The sequence below is a fragment of the Cetorhinus maximus genome, chromosome 20 (genome assembly GCF_964194155.1).
Source record: "Cetorhinus maximus chromosome 20, sCetMax3.hap1.1, whole genome shotgun sequence".
NCBI classification, from domain to species: domain Eukaryota; kingdom Metazoa; phylum Chordata; class Chondrichthyes; order Lamniformes; family Cetorhinidae; genus Cetorhinus; species Cetorhinus maximus.
The window spans coordinates 57,718,354-57,737,530 of NC_135898.1; the positions used below are offsets into that span (position 1 = coordinate 57,718,354).

Genomic DNA, 19,177 nt, shown 5'->3' on the forward strand with positions numbered 1-19,177 from the left:
GTTGGTTCCCCACAATTTTGTAACTGTTACAAAAGTATAATAATTTTAAAATCTCAAGATCTTAGTGGACTCATTGCTTCTGAATTCAGTGCACACATCTTCTCATAATAAATACAAATTGCAAAACTGTTGCGATAGTGAGGCCAGGTTACTCTTGTGGATTTGGTCTGCCTGGCACACATCATCTGTCAGGTCATAAGAGTTACAACCTTGTCTGATGATGCTCTTATACTATAGTGCCAGTATAAGAATACCTACTTAGAAGGCAAGCAATTTATATGCCAACACTGCATCATTCACATAAACTCAAGCAGAGATCTCTTCATGCATACTTAAATGCACACTGAACTCTATTCACAGATTTCACACCTCAAAAATCCTCCCATCAATAAGACTGCCTATTTCTACCTCCACTAAAGTGCTCCATCCAGGCCCTCTGCCACACATCAGAATACAAGGAAAAAAGTTAGATAGTGAAAGCAAAGGAAGATAATGAAGAAAAGTAGGGTGTGTGATTTGGATTGCTCTACCAAAGAGCCAGCACAGAAACTACTGACTTTCTCCTGTACTGTAAAACTCTGCGATTTTATATAGCATCGTCACCTACAGATGCTATTCTAATGCTCTCCTTGCTGGCCTGCCATCTTCCACCCCCTCTAAATGCCAATGTGTCCAAAAACCCACTGCATTATCCTGTTTATCCACCTCACTTCTCACTGACTGACACTGACACACTCACCAAACACCATAAAGGTAGAATCTTTGGCCTCATCCTTATCCTATCTCTGCAAGTTGTTTCACCCCAAGTCCCAAAAAATACATTTGCTTTAATGAAAGATAATAAAAAGAAATAGTTGCTGAGCCTTTCTGAAATGGTGATCAAAAACTAGGTTGAAAAGATGGGACTGAAGAAAGACTGAGGAAGGAGACAGAAGAAGGCTTTAAAGAGAGACTGAGTTGAGAGAGTCAGATCCACAGTGCAACTGTTTCTTTACTCATGCTCTCAGTTGGGGTTCATTCAAAATTTGGTAGTTAATAAAAAAAGTAAAATTGAAATATTACAAATGAGAAAACACGAAAACTGTTTAATGCGTTCCTTGTAAAGAGTTCCAATAATCTATGACAAAAATGCAAGCAACAAGCCATTTCACATCTCCGACAACTTACCTTGCTACAACAAGCAACTGATGGAGATCTTCTGCAGTTATGCTTCGAGGATCACTCTTTCTCATCTCCACAAAATCTTCTTCCACTGCCTGGAATATAGACAATTAAAAACTGAATCATGTTACCTACTATATAACTTGGAAATATAGCCTTCAACAAAAAAAAAGGACTTTAATACCTTGGTCACTTCATCAGATATGCTGTAGTCCATTAGTCTCAGTAAGCTCACATATATGCGAAATTTCTTTAGCATGGAAGGCACTACAGCTGTTTGTAAATTAGCCATATACTCTTCTACATTAGCAGGAATCATCTGAGGCTGTAGGTGGACTTGGCAGTCAGACTATAAATCAGAAAAATAGTTTGCTTCAGCTACAAAACAGCAATGGAAGGGATACCAAGAAAAAGAGCAACTTAAAAGATTTCCCAAGACCTACCTTACAACAATTTGCATCTTAATCATTCATAACATTATAAACTATCAATGTAAAGGCAAATGACAAAAGTGTACATTACACATGACAACTGAACTTACAACTTCACCCTTTATGTTATGCTGTCAGATCCACTTATGAGGTCACAGTGATTCATACTATACTTTATTATTCAAATAGTGATTTATAGCACTAACAGAAAGTAATAACAAAAACAAATTACAGCACTATGAAGTGAAGCACTTGAATATTATTTTTTTTAATAAAGAAATTCTGACAGCTCAATGGGTAGAATTATTGGATTGATTTTCAAACTAAGTTCCAGTATACAGAAGTAATCTGCACAATAACCAGTTCAGTTTGAGTTTATCTCTATAATCCGTGTTAATAATACCACAATAAAACAAACATGAAAGAAACAGCAGTAGCAATTGTAACATTTAAAGATGCAATTAAAACCGAGATGGACATATTTAAAAATGTTAAATCGAGAAATTATTCCTTTTTTAAGAAGTTTTTGACGTCCCCAGAAAATAAAACCAGGATTAACCTGGAAATTTTGGGTCTTACAAATGGGGCAGGATCACAAAACCAGAAGTTCTTAAAGGGATCCTGACTTCATAATGCCTCCTGTTCATCCTGCTGTACTAATTCCTGGAGGAATTGTGTGTTTGTACACTCTTTTCAAGATGAAACTTGCAGAGCATTTTTATTCCACCAGTAAAAATAACAATGCTCGTGATAAGAGAGCCACTTGTAACTAAAAATGTTATTCCCGGCCTCTTTTTTAAAAAAAAATCCACATTTTGTCATAAAGTGAGGTGTTAATACTTAATGTTGATTCAAAAAATCAGAAGTTCAAAAGATTTTCTTACAATTCAAAATATTATTAAACAAAAATCATATTGCGTTGTCATTAGGATTTTCACTGCAGTGAAAAGTCACTTCACTGCATTACAGCTGCCACAACGCACAACTAATTTAGATCAATAATCAACAGGACTTGGAGCATAATATACATGGGAGTTGTACAAATAGACAAATCCACAGAATATACGTACTGGTAAGAGAGATCTTCCTTCAGAAGTGATGAGTACATTAATGTTGCAAGGGAATTCCATCTGGTGGTAGTTGAAGTCATAGTCCACCTTCTGCCAGGTAATCAAATTACCAAGCGCTGTCACATTTCGGACACCTGTGAAAGATTGGGCATCAACAGCAATCATGAATAACACTCTTGTTTTTTGGCAGGTCAGTTACTACTACTTTGATGAATAAATCCGAGACGGCTAAATAAAATGAATGCTTTGAAGTTATAGAAGGAAAATTCATTCAAGTAACTGCAGCACTACCTCCCACGCTTAATGGGACTTCCCAGTTAAAACATCCAACGTCTCTGAAGAAAAGCAACTATAAAAATATTTCACACATGGAAGCCTGTAGTGTCAAAAGCCAGCATCCAGCTTCATTTGAATGTAATAAAATCAACAAGAACCAAACAACTTGTGTGTAGTGCACAGAACAGCATACAGAATGCTGGAATGATGCAGCAAAGAATCATAAAAAGAACAAGAAACTCCAAAGTTATGGTTTGCAATCCCAACCAGTAGCATTTTTAAAAATTCTTTTTTTTACGGGATGTGGGCTTTTGCTGGCTCGGCCAGCATTTATTGCCCATCCTAAATGCCCTCGAGGTGGTGGTGGTGGTGGTGAGCTGCCTGCTTTTACAACAGTTACTTCTCACAAGTAATATAAATACAATAATCATAATGCTGCGTAAAAAATCAGAGGCATTTACTGCACAGGAGACCATCTGGCCCATTGAATCTATGCTAGCTTCCCATGGAGTACTCTCGTTCCCCCATTTGATCTCTGCAGCTGTGCAAGTTTATTTCCTTCAAGTGCCCATCCAATTTCCTTTTGAAATAATAGAACCATAGAAAAGTTACAATGCAGAAAGAGGCCATTCAGCCCACTGTGTCTGCGCCGGCCAAAAAGAGAAAAAAAAACAAGCCGCTCATTTTAATCTCACTTTCCAGCACCTGGTCCGTAGCCTTGGAGGTTATGGTACTTCAGATGCAGTCTGGGTACCTTTTAAATGAGTTGAACATTTCAGCCTCAACCACCAACTTCGGCAGTGAACTCTAGATGCCCATCACCTTCTGGGTGAAAAAGTCTTTCCTCATGTCCCGTCTAATCCTTCTACCAATCACCTTAAATCTATGCCCCCTGGTAAGTGACCTCTCAGCAGGGGAAACAAGTCTTTCCTGTCTACCCTATCTAGGCTCCTCATAATTTGATACACCTCAGTTAGGTCACCCCTTAGCCTCCTCTGTTCATTGGTAAACAACTTCTCCTCATGCTGCAATTTTCAAGCCCTGGCAACATTCTTGTAAATCTCCTCTGCACTCTCTCCAGAGCAATGATGTCCTTCCTGTAATGTGGTGACCAGAACTGTACACAATATTCCAGCTGTGGCCTAACCAGCATTTTATACAGTTCCATCATTACATCCCTGCTTTTGTATTCAATACCTCACCCAATAAAGGAAAGCATTCCATATGTTTTCTTTACCACCTTGTCCACCTGTCCTGCCACTTTCAAGGACCTATGGACATGTACTCCAAGGTCTCTCACTTCCTCAGTCCCTCTCAATAACTTCCCGTTTATTGCATATCCAACTTGCTTCCCCAAATGCATTACCTCACACTTTTTTCAATTGAATTCCATTTGCCACTTCTCCCCCCACTCAACCAAACCATTGATATCATTCTGGAGTCGACAGCTAATCTCTTCACTGTCAATTACATGGCCAATTTTTGTGTCATCTGCAAAATTCTCAATCTTGCCTCCCACATTTAAGTCTAAATCATTAATATATACAACAAACATCAAGGGCCCAAACACTGAGCCCTATGGAACAACACTGGAAACCATTTTCCATTCAAACATCCATCGACCTTTACCCTTTGTTTCCTGTCACTGAGCCAATTTTGGATCCAACTTGCCACCTTCCCCTGTATCCCATGAGATCTCACTTTCCTGGCCAGTCTGCTGTGTGGGACCTTGTCAAATGCCTTACTGAAATCCATATGGACAACATTCATTGCACTACCCTCATCAATCCTCCTTAATACTTCCTCAAAAAAGTCTATTTAGTTAATAAGACATGATCTTCCCCTAACAAAATCATGCTGACTAAACCCGATCAATCTGTGCCAAATCATTGATTGTTTCCGCTTCCACCACTCACGGCCCGCACGTTCCAGGTCATGAACAGAAAGTTCTTCCTCACATTCCCCCTGAATCTCTTGTAAGCCAATTATCCTGCCCCAAAAATCTTTTACATCTTCTCTCAGTTAAAGATAAAAATAGATTTCCTGCTTACAGTGAGATCTTCAACATTCCTTGAAAATAATTTATCTGTAACATATATTATGCCAGGCGCAATTTTATTTTTATTTTTTGAGGGGCCCAGCCAGGCAAAACTGAGAATCCACTGGAAATTCACCTCCAATATAATGTTCAGCAATTCCTTACAAATACTAAATCATCTGCTTCAAAATAAAAAGAAAGTACTACTGATTCTGGAAACCTGAAATTAAAACAGAAAATGTTGGAAAAGTTTAGGTCAGACAGCATTTGTGAAGATAGGAAATGAGGGTTCCTGATCTTTTGTCAGACTCTTTCACTTTCCACAGATGCTGCCCATTATCCAGAGAGTTTGCAGCATTATTGGTTTTCTGCTTCAATGCATTTAGGGACATGGGAATAGAGATTATCCTTGCACGCAATTGGAAATCCAGGTGAAAGTTGATCTCAGAAGTGTGCTAGCTTTCCAAAGCGAAGTTATAGTTCAAATTCTGTTCAACATCATTTATCTAATCACAAAGATTCATCTCCCATGAGCCAATGCATTCAAGCAGCATTTTAGAACTCTTTCCCCCTCGCTTTCATTAAAAAATATTCCCTGATATATTGAAGAGTGGTAACTTGATACAGTTTTATCAATACAGAAAATGGGATTATCACAAAAGATATACATTTTTCGTGTCTACCACCTGTGAGTAACCCAATTTTAAATAATTAAAATAACTTTAAAAAAAAACTATACATAATCATTTACTAGTTTTGATGTGTAGTCGTTGTTTATTAGAAAGGTCAATATTCAAAACTTAAAGAAAACACTACTTAATTTCAAGAACCTCTTGAACTGGTCCACCTGCCAGAAACTTGGTATGGTGATTAATTCAGGCTGGGGCTGTGGACACTTCTACAGACAGGGCTAGCTTCCAGCACAATTTTAAAAAAAAATCAGTACTAAAGATTACAGAAACTGCTATGGCGAGTTTGCCCACTTTGGAGAGATTTGTGTTCACATCACAATCTTTAATTTCCATAGAATCTTCACAACCTCCTCCTCTGCTTAGTGCTTCCTATATGAGTACCCAGATTAGAGGGCAATGTTATTCAGTTACTCATCAGCATTCCAGCTACTGAAGTTGAAACTGAAGTTGACAGTAAATCTTGCTCTAGTCTGTAAAATTCAGTTCTGACCTGTAGCATCCAGCTGTCCTTGTTCCAATAACGTCTCGTCTAACATGAGAGAAGTGTTACTGGCCAGCTGCAGAACTCCAGTAACAAGGCGATTTGCAGTGTAGTCTTTGTGCGGGATGAACCGTAGAGTATTCATGTTGTTAAGAGTCATGGGTAGACAATAGGACTATTAAACACAAAAATTAAAATCAATTAAGAATGTTAAAAAAATCCCAGTTTAGCAGACTTAATAGTAAACAATGGCAATTAAGAAAAACAAAGCAACTTGCTAAATAAATTGTACCAATTGCTTTCGTTTTAAATACCAGTTATAATAATGTGCGTGAATTTCAGAAAATAACACACAAACTACTATTCTGGGTTAGGCACCACCTACTTCTGGCTGTGACTCACAAACAAGTAAAAACTAATTTTGTAGTTACGTCCAGATTATGCTAACGTTTTAGGGTCATCAAGGCCAGTTAACGAGTTAATCACAGGACCAATGGCCTGGACTTTGCAGTCAGTGGCAAAGTAAGTACTTCCCACTAATCTTGAAGAAAGCTGCCCAGAAAGATCTAGCGAACTCTGTGGCATGGATTTTCCCTTTTCCGATGTCAGTTTGAATCTGGTGCCAAACCAAGGAGATTTCCGGCAAAAGTGATGTCATCAAGCACAGCAAACAGCCAATCACACTGAAGTATTCTCATCGACTGTAATCCAGTAGGTTAAAATGCACCAATTATCATCGACTTTAAATTTTACAGAGTGAAATTAATGTTTGGGATAGACACGAGATCACAGAATCGTTACAGTGCAGAAGGAGGCCATTCGGCCCATCGAGTCTGCACTGGCTCTCTGAAAGATCGTTCTAACTAGTCCCAATCCCCTGCCTTATCCCCATAACCGTTCACATTCTTTTTCTGATAGCAATCCAATTCCCTTTTGAATACCTTGATTGAACCTGCCTCCACCACCCTCTCAGGAAGTTCATTCCACACTCCAAACGCCCTCTGAGTGAAAATGTTTTTCCTCACATCACTTTTATTCCTTTTGCCAATTATTTTGAATCTATGCCCTCTAGTTCTTGATGCTCCCTTGAGTGAGAACAGTTTCTCACTATTTACCCTGTCCATACCCCTCAGGATCTTGAATACATCAATCAAGTCTCCTCACAGCCTTCTTTTCTCCAAGGAAAATAGTCCCAACCTCTCCAATCTATCCTCATAGCTACAGTTTTTCATCCCTGGGATCATTCTTGTGAATCTCCTCTGTACACTCTCCAATGCCTTCATACCTTTCCTCAGAACTGGATGCAGTACTCCAGATGAGGCCTAATTAATGTCTTGTAAAGTTCAACATGACCTCCTTGCTCTTGTACTTAATGCCCCTACTAATAAAACCTAAGATACCATATGCTTTATTAACTGCTCTCTCAACATGCCATCTTCAATGACTTATGTACGTATACACCGAGGTCCCTTTGCTGCTGCACCTCCTTTAGAGTTTCTCCCTCTATTTTATACTGTCTCTCCATATTCTTCCTGGCAAAATGAATCACTTCACACTTCTCTGCATTGAACTTCAACTGCCACTCGTCTGCCCAATCCACCAACATGTCTATGTCCTTTAGAAGTTTAAGACTGGGTATGTCCTGATTCACTGGCAGGACAGGTTCAGCAGAGATGGCGGCACAGTGGTATACAGTCAGGAGGGAGTTGCCAATCAAGTCCTCAACATCGACTCTGGACCCCACGAAGTCTCATGGCATCAGGTCAAACGTGGGCAAGGAAACCTCCTGCTGATTGCCATGTACCACCCTCCCTCAGCTGATGAATCAGTGCTCCTCCATGTTAAACACCACTTGGAGGAAGCACTGAGGATGGAAGGGTGCAGAATGCACTCTGGGTGGGGGACTTCATTGTCCACCACCAAGAGTGGTTCGGTAGCACCACTACTGACCAAACTGGCTGAGTGCTAAAGGACATAGCTGCGAGACTGGGTCTGCGGCAGGTGGTGAGGGAACCAACAAGAAGGAAAAACATACTTGACCTCATCCTCACCAACCTACCTGCCACAGATGCATCTGTCCATGACAGTAACGGTAGGAATGACCACCGCACAGTCGTTCTGGAGGCGAAATCCTGGCTTCACATTGAGGACACCCTCCATCGTGTTGTGTGGCACTACCACTGGGCTAAATGGGATAGGTTTCGAACAGGTGTGGCAACTCAAGACTGGGCATCCATGAGGCACTGTGGGCCATCGGCAGCAGCAGGATTGTACTCAACCACAATTGAAACCTTATGGCCCGGCATATCCCCCACTCTATCATTACCACCAAGCCAGGGGATCAACCTTGGTTTATTGAAGAGTGCAAGAGGGCATGCAAGAAGCAGCACCATGTATACCTAAAAATGAGGTGTCAAACTGGTGAAGCTATAAAACAGGACTACGTACGTCCCAAACAGCATAAGCAGCAAGTGACAGACAGAGCTAAGCTATCCCACAACCAACAAATCAGATCTAAGTTGTGCAGTCCTGCCACATCCAGTCGTGATTGGTGGTGGACAATTAAACAACTCACTGGAGGAGGAGGCTCCACAAATATCCCCATCCCCAATGATGGAAGAGCCCAGCACATCAGTGCAAAAGATAAGGCTGAAGCGTTTGCTACAATCTTCAGCCAGAATTACCGAGTGGATGATCCATCTTGGCCTCCTCTGGAGGTCCCCAGTATCACAGATGCCAGTCTTCAGCCAATTTGCTTCACGTGATATCAAGAAACAGCTGAAAGCACTGGATACTCCAAAGGCTATGGGCCCTGACAATATTCCAGCAATAGTACTGAAGACTTGTGCTCCAGTACTTGCCACGCCTCTAGCCAAGCTGTTCCAGTACAGCTACAACACTGGCATCTACATGGCTATGTGGAAAATTGCCCAGGTATGTCCTGTACACAAAAAGCAGGACAAATCCACCCTGGCCAATTACCGCCCATCAGTCTACTCTCAATCATCAGTAAAGTAATGGAAGGGATCATCAACAGTGCTATCAAGCAGACTTGCTTAGCAATAACGTGCTCACTGATACCCAGTTTGGGTTCCACCAGTGCCACTCAGCTCCTGACCTCATTAAAGCCTTGGTTCAAACATGGACAAAAGAGCTGAACTCCCAAGGTGAAGTGAGAGTGACTGCCCTTGACATCAAGGCAGCATTTGACTGAGTGTGGCATCAAGGAGCCCTAGCAAAACTGGAGTCAATAGGAATCAGGGAGAAAACTCAGTTGGTTGGAGTCATACCTAGGACAAAGGAAGATGGTTGTGGTTGTTGGAGGTCAGTCATCTCAGCTCCAGGGCACCACCGCAGGAGTTTCTCATGGTAGTGTCCTCAGCCCAGCCATCTTCAGCTGCTTCATCAATGACCTTCCTTCCATCTTGAGGTCAGGAGTGGGGACGTTCGCTGATGGTTGCACAATGTTCAGCACCATTCATGACTCCTCAGATACTGAAGCAGTCTATGCCCAAATGCAGCAAGACCTGGACAATATCCAGGCTTGGGCTGACAAGTAACATTAGCACCACACAAGTGTCAGGCAATGACCATCTCCAACAAGAGAGAATCTAACTGTCGCCCCTTGATGTTCAATGACATTACCACCACTGAATCCCCCACTATCAACATTCTGGGGGGGTTACCATTGATCAGAAACTGAACTGGACTAGCCATTTAAATACCGTGGCTAGAAGACCAGGTCAGAGGCTAGGAATAGTGTGACGAGTAACCCACCTCCTGACTCCCCAAAGCCTGTCCACCATCTACAAGGCACAAGACAGGAGTGTGATGGAATATTCCACACTTGCCTGGATGAGTGCAGCTCCCACAACACTCAAGAAGCTTGACACCATCCAGGACAAAGCAGCTCGCTTGATTGGCACCACATCCAAAAACATTCACTCCCTCCACCACCGACGCACAGTAGCAGCAGTGTACACCATCTACAAGATGCACTGCAGGAATTCACCAAGGTTCCTTTGACAACACCTTCCAAACCCTCGACCACTACCATCTAGAAGGACTAGGGCAGCAGATACACGGGAACACCACCACCTGGAAGTTCCCCTCCAAGTCACTCACCATCCTGACTTGGAAATGTATCACCGTTCCTTCTCTGTCGCTGGGTCAAAACCCTAGAACTCCCTTCCTAACAGCACTGTGGGTGTACCTACACCACATGGACTGCAGCGCTTCTCACCACCACCTTCTCAAGGGCAACTAGGGATGGGCAATAAATGCTGGCCCAGTCAGCGAAGCCCACGCCCCATGAATGGATTTTAAAAAAACTATCCTCATCACAGTTGACAACGTTTCCAATCTTCGTATCATCTGCAAATTTTGAAATCATGCCCTGCACACCACAGCCTAGGTCATTAATATATATCAGGAAGAGCCCCGACCCCTGAGGAACTCCGCTACAAACCTTACTCCAATCTGAAAAACATCCATTAACCACTACTTAAGTTTCCTGTCACTCAGCCAATTCCTTAACCAAATGCCTACTCTCCCTTTTATTCCTTGAGCTAGAATTTTGCTCACATGTCTGCTGTGTGGCCCTGTATCAAATGCCTTTTGAAAATCCATTTACACATCAACAGCGTTGCCCTTAGCAACCTTCTCTATTACCTCTTCAAAAAGCTCCAGCAAGTTAGTTAAACATGATTCTCCCTTAATGAATCCATGCTGGCTTTCCTTAATTGTCCCGCACTTGCCTAAGTGACTATTGATTTTGTCCCGAACTATAATTTCTGGAAGTTTTCCTTTCACTGAAGTCAAAAGGGTTGGTCTGTAGTTGCTCTTTATCCTTGTACCCCTTTTTGAATAAGGGTGTAACATTCGCAATTCTCCAGTCCTCTGGCACCACCTCGGTGTCTAAGGAAGACGGGAAGATTACCACTACTGCCTCTGCAATTTCCAATCTCACTTCCCTCAGTACCCTTGGATGCATCTCATCTGGTCCTGACCAATTTTAAGTAAAGATAGCCTTTCTAAAACCTCCTCCTCCTCACTTGTAAATTCTTCTAGTGTACGAGTTGCCTCCTCTCTCACCTTCCTGGGTACCATTTCTTGCAAAGTATTCATTTAATATCTCCGCTATTTCTCCTGCCTCCACGTGCTAGTCCCCCTTTTTTTTATCCCTAATCGGCCTTACTCTTTCTTTTACCACCCTTTTATTATTTATATGCTTACAGAAGACCTTGGGATTCCCTTTTATGTTAACTGCCAGAATCTTTTCATGCTCTCTCCTTGCTTTTCTTACTAGTTTTTTCACTTCCCATCCAGTCCTTCAGCCTGATTCTCCACTGTATTTTCTACCTGATGTGTTGTACATGCACTTCTTCCTTTTCATCTTCACCTCTATACCTCTCGTCATCCAGGGCACTCTGGATTTATTTGTTCTACCTCTCCCCTCCAAGGGAATATACCTCAAGATTAAGATTAAAGGTATTTGCTGAAATATCAAATGAATGTCTAAAACAAAATTATTTTAAAATGCGGACTTTTATCATTATGGGAGAAATTTGATATTCTACAAAGATAAAAATAGTTTCTCAGCAGCAATATGAATTTAGTAGGTCATTAAAAACCCAGTTACACCATATTCAACAGATGTAACTTTTGCAAGGGTTTTTACTGTGAGACTAATAGCGTAGAAGGGCAAATTCACATCAGTTTGGTGATTTTGAATTGATAGAAGTCTGGGGGGTGCTTCAGTAGTACATCCTGCGGAAAAGCGTACAATCTCCGACAGCAACTTCTGGACAACCATGTTTAACTCCACATGTTCCAGAGTCCGCACACATACAGTTAAACAAGGACATCCAGAAATGCTGTCAGTTTCAGACTAGTAATGACTGCAAACAGTTTTGCTATCGTTATTACTACAAATTTGGGCCATCAGCTCGCCCTCTCTTTATCATTCTGACCAGTTTAATTGCAACTGGTTTTTTCTGAGATGGGTTAAGCACTGATTCGTTGCATTCGGTCCCTACACTCACTTTCTCATTTATAATGTAATGATCAAAAGCTAAGGCAGAATTTTCAGATGTTCGAATAACTATACTCCAGATTATAAAGTAGATGGAGAAAACCCATTCCCCCTGGCATGCAGACAATAGCCAGAGGTCACAGATGTAAAATCATTGGCATGTGGACCTCAAAGAGAATTTTTTTCCACTAACGAGTTATTGGAATCTGGAACACTACCTGAAAAGGGGGCAGAAGCTGATTTCATTAAAAATTTTAAAAAGACACTTGGACAGGTATTTGAGAATGGGGAACTTACAGGGCTATGGACACAAAACAAGGTGTGAGACTCTCTCAAAGAGCCAGTTCAGGCACAACGGGCTGAATAGCCTCCTTCCGTACTCTCAGTTTTGATTATGATGAATCTTGTTACTCTCTTTCTTTAAAAAAAACTAAATGAGCAGATTACAGCCTGGAACAGGAATACTAGCAAACATGTAATACTTGATGGTCCAGTAGTAAACTTTAACACTGTATATTTAAAATTGTCAATTTTTCCCCAACATGGAAGAGAATAGTAGCACACTGTTTTCCACACGATATAGTACTGCTGGTGTATATTCTCAACATAGCATCAGCAGGAATATATATTACACTATTATATTCAAAGCTTATAGCCCTTAGTTAGAATGACTGCTGTAAGGACATAGCCAGAGTAGCATATCTATACATACTTTCTGGCCTAGCTCCTATTCCAAACACTTTTGGAAGTCATCCAGGATGGCACAAAGGCAAGAACTCTCCTCAGATCCACTTCCCTGTCTGTCCAAAATGCACAGACCTCAAAATTATCAGTGCTAGCAAAAGGAAGGTGCACCTTTTGACTATGGTGAAATTCTATGCGGCCCACTCAACCAGGCAAACAGAACTGTCTATTTTTAAAAAGTATGACAATCACCAGAGTTGACTGATCATATCCGCAATCTCCCATGATTTAACTACTTACTGATGGAACCAGCTGTTGAACGGTCCTATGGAGGTACTTTGTGTAAGTGTTATTCCTTGGGCAGCCACTCAGGTTTACTGTGAATTTACCCAGTGGCAGAATGTCACGCCGGGAGTATCTGCAACATTGATCAAAACAGGTTAATAAGCACTGGACCAGCTGCCTCATTTTGTACAACAGATGAAAAGCTCAGAGAAGATGAATTTACCTTTTCTACATGCAATTATAACTCTTAGTTACATAATCTATAATATATATATAAAAAGTCTTATGCCTGCACATACTTCCTGCCTGCATTCTTAGACTTCCAATTGCCATCTTTTCCCTCATATTATAATTTCTTGCGTCCATTTAATATGAATTCTCCTATGCTTGTCACGCTATGATCTCACAATCTGGCAGCTGGATAGTTTGTGAAGCAAATGTCTCAGGTGCTTCTTGGCCTGGAATTATCATGTTCTAAGTAGTTTAAAAAAATAAGTTTTTTCAGCTTTCAAGCTTATTTCCCCCACACTCCAGCTCCATGTTGTGTAGAATAAAAGTTAGATGCCCCACTGGTCCATATTCCACACCCCACTTCCGGCTTCGCTAGCAAAAATAAGATGTCTGATTTTGTTCAAATTCACAACCTAACATCCTCCAAATTTCTGTGTTGTATTTCTCCTTCACAGCTACTGTCATGACAACAAACAAAACATTATTTGGCTTTCACTATTATCACCATCTTCAGAGTTTTGTCCATTTGAGCCAAAGCAGAAATGCAAAAACATGTCATTTTTTTGGCTGTTTAAGAAATGAACATTGACTCCCTGTCAAATAAATCTTAAAAAAACCACAGGAAGCAGTTGTTTAATTGAGGTAGCAGTTCTAACGACACCACACACTCAACAACAATCTACACATATCCAACATTTTCAAGTCCCATAGACGCAATCACAAAAGTGGATTGAACAAGAAACAGTACGTAACACCAACCCAAAATTCGTCTGTTGTCTTCGATTTGATTCAACTAAAAATACATTTGAAAAAAGTCTAAATTAGTTGGAAAACTGTGAAACACAGCCAAAGAACCTCACAAGCACCCACCACCTACCAGCCAACTAAATGTACCTCAATTAGAAGTAGTATCATCCTGTGATGAAAATATATTTTGTAAGGAAGAGACTAATTCATAACACAACAGACTGTGATTCAGAACACTTGAAAGATTAGGTTTGTACCCAAAATGATCTGCTTTGCTTCGGACAGGATAAATTTTGGGAGCGAGAATGTCACTGTTGCCATTTTCACTAACAACTCAATCATACAACTTCCAGTGTTCATAAAAGGTATTAGTTACTTTAAAAAGAGAGGAACATTTTAATTCAGAAAGACATCTATCTATTTCAAAACATTTCCTTTGATCAAAACAACAGTTATACCTATTCAAAAAAGGCTACAATTTCGCCAGAATTTTTAAAAATAAAAATGCTTTATATTGAGTAAGTGACAGTCAATACAAATATGGATTGTGTGTGTCAAAACTGATGGAAAACAAAGATCATATAATTACACTGTGGATATGAAGTGCAGGAGGAGATATTCAGCAGCCAGACTGTCCCCCAGTAATACGTGTGTCAGGAACCCAAGCAACTCTGCTCTGACTGTTGACAATTCAGGCATGATGTTTGTGATACCTGTAATAAATCATCAGAAAAAATATACTATTCTTCAACATCTTAAGTGAAGAAATATTTGTATGGCACCTTAAGTAAGAACAAACCAGTACAACACCATGCGAAGGGTAAAAATGGCTCTGGTTCACAAACTTGCTCACTAGGTGTAGGTTCTCTCTATCATGTTGATGTCCTGATCTCAGATGACTTATATGCACGATACAGGAACAGAGTTTGGGTCTGAATTATTTTTAAAACTTACAATAGCAGGGATACAAGTTCTAGCACTACATTGCATAGTCAATAAAGAATGGTTGATTCAAGAAATCAGATTCTCTATCACTGTAATTTGTACATTTTTAAATATCTCATTCATTTCAAAAGAATTGCCCAACACTTGGAATTCAATGTTGCTGCCCCTCCTCCCCAATATGTCATCTATATACTTATTTAGTCAGGTTTTGTGTTAATATCAGGAAGTATTTCATTCCCCAGCACTATTCCTGACATAGAGTGAAGTCATGAAACACTCCAAGCTCAGGCTCTGTACAACCCGATAAAGTTCCTTCTGCCCGCCTCCCTAACTTTGCTGCGACAAACCCTTGAATTTTGCCATTTTGCACCTAAGAAAACTATCCCCAGGTCTCAATTGAAAAATTTCTAATTACTGTATATTTGTTGGCAGTTGTGCTTTGTGCCTTTCCCAAACTGGTTTGAGACAACCCAAAATCACTTCCAGCTCAAGAGCATTATGACAAAATCTCTGCACCGCTGGTTGTATCTACAGTCTACAGCTGTACCTAACTTGGGTCTCAAGATGGTACGATAGACATTTCTACCATTCTTTCCAAAATAAAATTCAACGCACGGCACATTCCACAACTAAACATATGCAGGCACTGCAAGTACATAAAATAAACAGAGCTATATGGAAAATTGGACTCACAGTCCTTGTTCTCTTTATCTTTCAGAGTAGTGGGAAGGAAAGGATTAACATGCTGCAGTTTGCGAGTTACGATGGCATGAAGCCTTGGAACCAATGAAGGTGGAGGACTGTGAACACGCTGCTCTTCCATGGTGTCCATACATTCAGTTGGATTCAGGATCGATGAACCATCTTTTGTGCTATATCCATGGGAAAAGGAAATAAGTTATCAGTAACTATCATTTCAGTTGTAACAAAGCTGCAAACTTCAGATTTATCTTCCTTGTCTCTTCAAATGCAAGACAGCATTTAGATCCAAGTTGTAAACAAAAAGCTCTTCCACTTCCTCTATATCACTGCACTGTACTCCATGAAAAAAATCTCAATTAATAATACAAGTTATTAATTCAAGCAGGAACCAAAGAACGGTCATTTCACAGCCAAACAACACAATATGTATTGAAAACAGAAAATGCTGGAAATACTCAGCAGGCCTGGCAACATTTAGTTTATGCAAGGTTAAGCACAGGCCTGTAAAATTTTAATTAATTCAGTCATTCTACATAGCACCTGATAAAATGATACTAATTGCTCAGATTAAATTCCGACAAGGTATTCCGTTTAAGTGTATATGAAGCACAACAGACTGATCCTTGAGCTCCTTAAAACAAGAAATCCCTTTAATTTCTGTTGCAAGACTAAATGCTTCATGATAAGAAAAGTATGTGAAAATTAAAGAGGCATAAAAGCTCACTGAACAATCTTTGTATTAGGGCTGATGAGTACAGCGTTACATTAGTGACCTAATGCCTTACCTCTCATCATTTATTACACCAAGTGCTGGATCGACTGATAAAATCCCATAAACCTCCAGCATATCATTCACTTTGAAACTATCCCAGTCCTCATAGACCTGCCAAATAGGAGAATAAAACATTAATGCACAAGCATTCTGAAGCAAATAATGCATGACTGAAGCAAGGATCCAGTATCAACGTGGGCTTTTAATTAAAATGTACTAAGTTACATGGTTGCCTAACAACCCAAGATGGAAAAAAATTGAAAAACGGCTGCACAAGCTTGATTATTTTAGGGAATTTATAAAAATATTTTGAGCTGGAGTACTATATGCAATCTTGTGTCCAAACTTTAAGAAGGATGCCAAGGCCTTGGAGAGGGTGCAGAGGAGATTGTCAAGAATTGTACCAGGGATTCAGGGCTTCAGTCACATGGAAAGACTAGAAAAGCTGGGGTTGTTCTCCTTTGAGCAAAGAAGGCTAAAAGGAGATTTAAAAGAGTGTATTGATAGAACATATAAGGATAAATATTTGCAATAGAACAGTCAGTAGCCAGAACAGAGATTTAAGATAATTGCCAAAAGAGCCAGAGATGATATGAGGGGAATTTTCTTTTAATGTAGTGAATAATTATGATTTGAAATGTATTGTGTGAAAGGGTGGTGGAAGCAGATTCAATAATACTTATCCAAAGGGAAGTGGGTAAATACGAAGGGGAAAAGGCTACAGGGCTAAAAAAGCGGCAAAGTAAAACAAATTGGATAGCCCTTTCAAAGAACTGACAAAAGCATGATGAGTTGAATGGCCTTCTTCTGTGTTGCTCCATTATATGATTGTAACAGATGCACCAATTACAAGAAAAAGTATGATGTACTTGCTTTACTGAAAGTAGTAATTATGGCATTTATCCAAGAGGAAAACTGGTCAGTTGCTTCCACCCCCTCTAACAGCAGAAAGGACTTGAAAGATTGACTTAATAATCAAAATGCACTTGCTGTGAATCAATTAACTCATCAAAATAGATTCCCACCATTAATAATTAGCAACAGCTTTTGGATTGAGTAGATTCCATGTTAAATCTCTGCATCTGGTTTCTTCAAAAACATTTGGCAGGATATTTGGAGCTAAAGATCTCTGTAACAGCTTGGTGGCTGGTGAAACTGGTGAGGTCCAATATAGCATTAGCAAAGCTGATCAGCATCTTGTGAGACACAAAGAGCATGACCTGCTTCCATATTTACGTACAAAGTATACCTGCAGTATCCAAAGGGAACCCATCAGATTGTGTTCTCCTCCCCCAAAATATCAAAAGAGTTTTGAAATAGCAATGTTTTTGAAGAATTCAAAAAAATCTAAGAACATAGAGGTTTTATTTATTTTTAGTCAGTCTAGACACAAAACTGAGGCTTTGGAAATTACAATGTACACACCATGCAATGCATTAACATTTAATTGAATGAAATCAGCATGACAAACAATGTGTAATTTTTGCCATATTAACCAGATCTATGACTGTTAAAAACTAAAATGAAACACATACGCTTCTATACTTATTCTGTAATATTTGAAAAGAAATTACTTCATAGAAATTTATCACTGCTTATTAATGGTACCAAATAAGTACAGCTGCATTATGCATTTCATCCTTCACAAACACATCACTACCTTCACAAGACATGCAGGCCCTTTCTCTCCTGGTAATGGGAAATTGAGGTCAATTGAGGTTGTGCAGTTAGGTGAACTCTGGTGTCCACCTGGTGCTTCCTTCTCAAGGCGTTTAGCATCTCCACATGCTTGTGAACCACTGCAGCCAGCTGGTACAGAAGTTTAAAAAAATAGTATTAACACCACCTCTTTGGTTGTTTCTAACCCTAATTAGAAACAAGTGAAGTTTCAAATTGATCAACCTAATAGCCAGTAGTGAGTGAACAAGAAATACAAACATGTCACAACATGGCATGACATTTTATATATTCACAAGAGACCAGATGTTCCTCAAGTCACAGTCATACCGATTACCACCAAGTGCTTAGGAACACAAACAGAGTTAAAACTGTACTTGTACTAGGGAGAAAGGCAGGCTGGACTGTCATTTCCATGTCTTGAATGTCAGAAAAATAGTGAAGTAAAAAATCCGTTTAACTATTCTGAATTAAATTAAATGTAATTTGTCACTTTGGTTAGCACATCTCACTTACACCTTTTAGACAGCTGCTTTGTGATACACGGGTAGTCTGGGAAAATCTCATCACGTGACAGGTGGCAAGGGAGCTATCTCATTCATTAACAGGATGTTACAGAAACCAGAAACGGTACTACAATTTTGCCTCTAGGGCTACCATGATTAACTTGCATTGTGCAATGAAGAGTGTTATCCTGCAGTATACAGCCATTTCTGCACCCCTTGTTAGTGAACTCAATGAAGGTGTATGGGATTGCTGAATATATGCCCCTACCCGCACACTGCTCTTTTAGTTTGGGTGGATGCATTTCCATGTCTTCATCCTCCTCATAACTCCTCTTGTGTCGGCTTGGAGTATAGGATGTAGAAGGGTTGCCACGTGCCTGGCTGGCACTGGCATAGGCGTATGAAGGCAATTTAAGGAAAACAGAATTACTCAGTTAAATTGCTT

General features: G+C 40.1%; 1 protein-coding gene across 2 annotated transcripts in view; it reads right to left on the bottom strand.

Moving 5' to 3' along the window:
• mcmbp (minichromosome maintenance complex binding protein) overlaps positions 1–19,177 on the bottom strand; it is a 34,249-nt gene that overhangs the window by 1,048 nt on the left and 14,024 nt on the right. For both annotated transcript variants that reach the window (XM_078564768.1, XM_078564767.1), the window contains 10 exons: positions 19,001–19,130; positions 18,210–18,358; positions 16,563–16,660; positions 15,769–15,947; positions 14,720–14,843; positions 13,168–13,285; positions 6,159–6,324; positions 2,663–2,796; positions 1,346–1,510; positions 1,168–1,256 (listed from right to left, as the gene is read on the bottom strand). In XM_078564768.1, the coding sequence (XP_078420894.1) occupies positions 1,168–1,256; positions 1,346–1,510; positions 2,663–2,796; positions 6,159–6,324; positions 13,168–13,285; positions 14,720–14,843; positions 15,769–15,947; positions 16,563–16,660; positions 18,210–18,358; positions 19,001–19,130 (1,352 nt within the window). The remainder of the gene's footprint in view (positions 1–1,167; positions 1,257–1,345; positions 1,511–2,662; positions 2,797–6,158; positions 6,325–13,167; positions 13,286–14,719; positions 14,844–15,768; positions 15,948–16,562; positions 16,661–18,209; positions 18,359–19,000; positions 19,131–19,177) is intronic.